General features: G+C 51.4%; 1 protein-coding gene across 3 annotated transcripts in view; it reads left to right on the forward strand.

The window, feature by feature from the left end:
• The window catches only part of scaper (S-phase cyclin A-associated protein in the ER), a 45,741-nt gene that overhangs the window by 3,378 nt on the left and 36,363 nt on the right, over positions 1-6,000 (forward strand). For 2 of the 3 annotated variants that reach the window (XM_077007427.1, XM_077007428.1), the window contains exons 2-4: positions 4,073-4,190; positions 5,103-5,179; positions 5,281-5,472. In XM_077007427.1, coding sequence (XP_076863542.1) covers positions 4,073-4,190; positions 5,103-5,179; positions 5,281-5,472 — 387 coding nt within the window. Of the gene's footprint in view, positions 1-1,222; positions 1,735-4,072; positions 4,191-5,102; positions 5,180-5,280; positions 5,473-6,000 lie in introns of those variants that run through there. The other variant, XM_077007429.1, reaches the window with a different exon arrangement.

A 6,000-nucleotide genomic window follows, 5' to 3' on the forward strand; every position in this document is an offset into this window, starting at 1 on the left:
CACGTGGCCGGGCCGCATGATTCTGTCTCTTCTAGCCTCTACGAGCGTCCTCGGCTGGGCCCAGCGTCTTATGAACGGTGTTGCTTTTTGAAGTCGAGCACGGACCCGGCTGCCTTGAGACCGACCGAGCCGAGTTTGTGTGCAGGAGAAACCTCAAACCTCCCACCACTCGCTCACTCACTCCCCCTCAGTAGCGCATTGTGACCTCCGACCTCTCTGCCTCCACAGCCGCACCTGTTGTCTAAGCGCTCCAAGGTTCTTTGTGTCCATGCAGGAACGCGATGCTCTCCTCTGCTGTGTAGCTCTCTCAAACGTGACACCAACGGCCTGCGACTTTGTGGCACCGCAGTGCTGATACAGTCTAACAGCACTCCGTATTCTGGGATGCTGTTTTAATAATGTTAGGTTTTGGGCAGTAGAAATGCCTCTCCAAACTCGTTTTAACTGACCCCTCTTCATGAAACACACGGTTGTTGTGTGCCCTGTGATGTCATCACCGGTGTCCTCCATCCTGGAGGTTCAGGCTTGGTGCCGTTTCGGTCAAATGTCCAAACCGGTTGTAATCACGGTCAGTAATTGCAGTTGACCATGATGGCTGCTCTGTTCGGTTCGGCGTACACCTGGCTGGACCATCTTGGTTCTGTTCGTCTTAATCGAGGAATCTCATCAAAATTTATTGTCGATTTGCTGGAAACAAGAACACAGTGGATGCTGTAGTATAAAAATGTTAGTGTGTGTGTGTGCATGTGCATGTATGTGTATGTGTGTATATATACATATCATTGTAAAGACAGTACAGAGAAAGTCTATATGAAAGGTGTCTTCATTGCACAGAGGTTGGCCTGGTGTTTGGTTCAGTCTATGGTCCAAGTCTCGATTTTAGATGGGAAGTCATCGTTTACTTTATCAGACGTTATCAGACAGGATAAATATCTCACTCGATGTCTCCCTGCAGGATTAAAACACCTTTTCCCCCCAGTTCTGCGTTTGCACGTCTTTATTAAACGGACCTTTTCCTGCAACTTTATCTCCTGCCTTTCTCTCTGGGAAGGTTTCAGTGCAGCTTGTCTTTCGTCAGCGTGGCTCTGTTTACATCCCTGGCCCAGGCTGGCACTGGGAGTGAGTCACCCGGTGCCTCGTCCAATCAGACGGCGAGACTGTGTGCCAGGAGGCCCGCTGACACGCGCAGGCGACCGAGAGGCGGCTGAGTGCGCCTGCCTGCCGCACACATGACCGCACACATGACCGCACACGGCTAACGCCGAGAGGAGAAGGAGGGAGGCCCGGCCAGCCGGAGGTGTTTTGAGCGGTTTGAAGAGGAGAGAGAGAGAGAGAGAGAGGGAGAGAGAGAGACACGTCTGCAGTATGCAGGAGAGCGGTGGACGGACTGGCGTGTCTGTGGAGCGAGGCTGGCAGTGATGGTGTGGGCTCAGCGGAGAAGAGTGCAGTGTCGGAGAGCCGCGCTGTGATTGGCTCTCCGAGCAGGCACGGCCAGCAGCTCCCATCTCCCTTCCTGATTGGTCGGGAAGTTGACACGGCCGGACAAGTGGTGTTGGCTCGGCGGAGGTGACGCTCCGTGTCTATTTTGGTTCTGGTGTGGGACGACGATGTTGCAGCGTGCGTGCGGGTCTGCGGTGCCGGCTCGGGGGCAGCCAGGAGAGTGAAGCGCTCGGCTGAAGAATGTCGGGGCTGGAGAGGAACGAGGAACCGGCGTACCGCCTCTACTTCTTCTCCGTATGTACCTCTGATCTCCTCTCCCTCCTGCTGTCTGTCTGTCTGCTGTGTGGGGGCCGCTGGGGCCTGCTAGCGGACCCGGACACGGACCCTTAGCCCTGCCACCTCTGGGCCACAGGGCCCCGACGCCCCTCTGTGCGTGGTGGACCGGGGGGGCGGGGAGTCTTCCCCTTGCTCATACAGCAGTGTTCGGTGCTCACGTCAATGGTGCTAGCCGGTGTCTGAAGGTGGGGGGAGCCTCTCGGCCTTAACCCCCCCCCCTGCATCCGCGTTCCTTCGTGCGTTAGGCGCAGTGCGCTTAAAACGGCTCCAGAGCCTTGATGGACCTTCGCTGTCAGCTGCTGTCTGATGTCTGTCAAGGCCCAGGAGTAAATATTTACTGTCGGGCAGTCCAGTGGACGGCAGCAAGACCTGCTAGGCTGTGCGCCCTTTAAATCTGGGTAATGTAGTTATTCAAGTTTCCAGTTTTTGCTTGATTGTTCTAGAGAATGGTATTTGAAGAGAGAGAGAGGCTTGGACCGAAGACACTGTTTTGGCCTAAAGTAGGTCACTGAAGTGTATATTAAGCCCAGGGCCATCGGACCAGCCAGGACGGTGTGTTGTTTATGCGTGTGTGAAACCCAACGAACCTTTGGACAAAATCCCTCCCTCTACAGTGGGCTGGGGTTAACATGCACACGGGGATTTAATGCTTTTTGTCTTTAATCAGTCGACCAGTTTTGATGTTTCCGCATGACCGACGATGTCTAATTCCACGTAGCTCGTTCCGCAGACGTGTAAGACGTTTAAAGGCAGTGTGGCGTGCTGATTGGCTGCTTGTGGGGTCAGTGAGGGGTCAGTGGAGCGCAGGACGGTGGCACGTGAAGCTTCTGCCTCCCCCGAGCAGTGACGTCAGCGGCAGGAGTGATGACGTGAACCAGTCGGCACACGTGGTAGACTTGCTGTGGTCACGTCACCTTTCAGCCTGCGCTAGGAAGCTGTCGGACACAAGCGGACCGTTCTGGAGCTGTAGCTTATAGATTTTCTGAATATGTGGCAGTGCTGTCAAACTGAAACGGAGAGGGAGGTTTGATGGGGCTTAAATGCTGCGTTGGGTTTGCAGCCCTGCTGGGAGTGCAGCGCGTTAACTGATGGTGAATACTAAAAGAAACATGAACAATAGAGCATTCAGGAGTCTGGAAACACGACTTCTCTTTAAAAGGCATCAGAGTGGCTCTCTGTGCTGATGGAGTGGACAGCAGATCGGCTTCTGGCAAGTGTTGCCTGGCTTCCTGACACATGCTGAGAGAGAGTGAGAGAGAGAGAGAGAGAACTGGCATCAGTGCAGTCCACATGATCCTTTCATTGTCACGTAAGGTGTCAAAACAGAGAAGGTGTAAACTGGATTTGGTTTCATGTCCCATTATAACTCCCACGCTGCACCTCTTGTGTTACTGAGGCTGGAAGAAGCCACGGTGTAGTTATAGGCGGAGTGTTTTTGAAGTGTGAAGTGTCTGAAGGGTCCTTATCCACAGAGCGGGAGACGTGTCTGCTAAGGGCCATCACCAGTGCTGCTGGGGTCTGTTCACCCGCGTGTGGGTGTGCTGAGCTGAGCAGAACTCCAGTGTCTCCCACACAGGGGTCTGCCGTGTACCGTGACATCTGAGCAGGTTTCTCCACGTGACTGCTGTGCGCCAGAGCTTATGTGGCACACGTGACGCTCACGTGGCTGTTGTTTGCCTGCTGCCAGAGCGTACAGGACAAACGTGGCATTGGCAGTAGCTTACAGGGTTAACGTGATGTTAACGTGGCGTTAACGTGGCATTGGCAGTAGCTTACAGGGTTAACGTGACGTTAACGTGGCGTTAACGTGGTGTTGGCAGGAGCTTACAGGGTTAACGTGACATTAACGTGGCGTTAACGTGACGTTAACGTGGTGTTGGCAGGAGCTTACAGGGTTAACGTGACATTAACGTGGCGTTAACGTGACATTAACGTGGTGTTGGCAGGAGCTTACAGGGTTAACGTGGTGTTAACGTGGCGTTAACGTGACGTTAACGTGGCATTAACGTGACGTTAACGTGGCGTTGGCAGGAGCTTACAGGGTTAACGTGACATTAACGTGGCGTTAACGTGACGTTAACGTGGCGTTAACGTGACGTTAACGTGGCGTTGGCAGGAGCTTACAGGGTTAACGTGGGGTTAACGTGGCGTTAACATGACGTTAACGTGGTGTTGGCAGGAGCTTACAGGGTTAACGTGGCGTTAACGTGACGTTAACGTGGTGTTGGCAGGAGCTTACAGGGTTAATGTGGCGTTAACGTGACGTTAACGTGGCGTTCATGTCGTCATTGTTCAGGCCTCCTTCCAGCGCTCCAACAGCCATGATAAAGTGAGGAAGATCGTGGCGGAGGAAGGACGTGCTGCTCGCAACCTTATCGCCTGGAGCGTACCTCTGGAGAACAAAGAGGAGGAAGGCAAGTGCACGTTTGCACACACACACACACACACACACACACACACACACACACACACACACCCCACATCTACGTTACCTGGCCAGCTGTTTCCCCCTCTCTCCACCGGCAGAGGTAATGAGGTGAGGCAGAAGATGTGATGTTTGTCAGTACGAGATGTTCTCCAGTCTCCGTGCTCTTCTTGGGCCCCAGACCCCACGGCCCTTTGCTCGGCTGGGGGTGCGGATGACGAGTCCTCCCAGGGGTCGCCCCTCTGTTAGCAGGCAGGCTCCTGTCGTCATAGGTCATTTCAGGTTGCTAGTCTGAGCACAGACGTGTGTTTGTGTTCCTCGCCACTGTGAGCATCCACACAGAAGAAGGCTGCGTCTGAGTGAGGGGAGCTCAGCCTGGAGGCACTTGCATACAGCGATACAGCAATCATTATTAGTTTATTGATTGATTTATTTACTGCCTTGAGTTTCCTGATGTACCTGACATATGTACTGATGTCAACATGATCAGCTGATCAGCCCACTGAACTGTGAATGTTACATAAGCTACCTCAGTAAAACCAGCCAAGCGTGTTTCAATAAGACTAAGCCAGCCAGACTCTAGCTGCAGGTTATGGTCGGTGACATTATGGAACAGTCCTGAGCACTTAACCCCTAAACTCTGTCAGCACTGCTAGATTCTGCTCTACAAGTCACTTGTAGTTGGTAAGAGGTTCCTTAAAACGGGTTTCTTGGTATCTTGTCAGCCCATAACATAAGATTAAAGATGGTACATTGGTCTCAGTTGGTGGTGGTACTTTTATTATGCAATACTGGAATATCTAGGCAAGAATACTTTTTTTCCTAGAATGCAAATAAAAAGTCTTTCTTGTCGGAGCTATTTTTTGTATCTGGCTGAACATGTGATTCTTATTGTTTACAGGGAAGTCAAAGATTCACAGCAACAGCAATGCAAGATCTCAGCGAATCAACTCCGGACAGAACAGAAACAAAAAACAGGTTTGAAACCTTGGAGATGAACTTAATCTGAGATGTTATATACACTTCCACCACTAGAGGGCGCCAGAGACCAGACTTGTGGCATGTTTGTGTTGGTACAGCCTGCAGGTTTGGAGTGTAAGTCAGCCGGCGGGGGGGTGTTGGAGAAGGAGAAGAGCCCCACCAAGACCAGGCAGCTGCGTAAGGTGGACCTGCGCGCACGCTACTGGGCCTTCCTGTTCGACGACCTGCGACGGGCCGTGGACGAGATCTACGTGACGTGCGAATCGGACCAGAGTGTCGTGGAGTGCAAGGTACCAACCACAGCTCACCTCTGCTTACGGTTTCAGGGTCATTATAAACACGGTGTTTTGTTTTCCATGACAAACTCCAGACATTTCCCTAAGTTTTCTATATGTTTATGTGAAATTAGGGAAATATATAATGTGTGTGTCTTAAGAATTAATAGTAAAAACCTCTGATTTCATTGGCTGACTGATTTTGTGGTAAATCAGAACAGTGAGGCTCTTTCTTACTACAGCAGGCTGAATCAGAGAATGGAAAGATAATAGATCCTTCTGGTAAGATTTAAGGTCAAGCTTTTTGTATATGCTTTACTGAAATCCATTACATAACTGAAAATAACAAAAGGATTAAAAGGATATTTGTTATTGTCCTCACACGTCTGTGTCTGGTCTTAAGAGAAGACTAAGACTAAAGACTGGATCAAAGGTTCGGGGAACAGCCTGGTGGTGGTGATCATCTACGCTGGTTTCACTGGCCAAGCTGGTCAGATATGTACAGTTCAGTGTTTTATAATGGTATGTAAGGAGCTTGGAGTC

The sequence above is a fragment of the Brachyhypopomus gauderio genome, chromosome 5, assembly GCF_052324685.1.
Source record: "Brachyhypopomus gauderio isolate BG-103 chromosome 5, BGAUD_0.2, whole genome shotgun sequence".
NCBI lineage: Eukaryota > Metazoa > Chordata > Actinopteri > Gymnotiformes > Hypopomidae > Brachyhypopomus > Brachyhypopomus gauderio.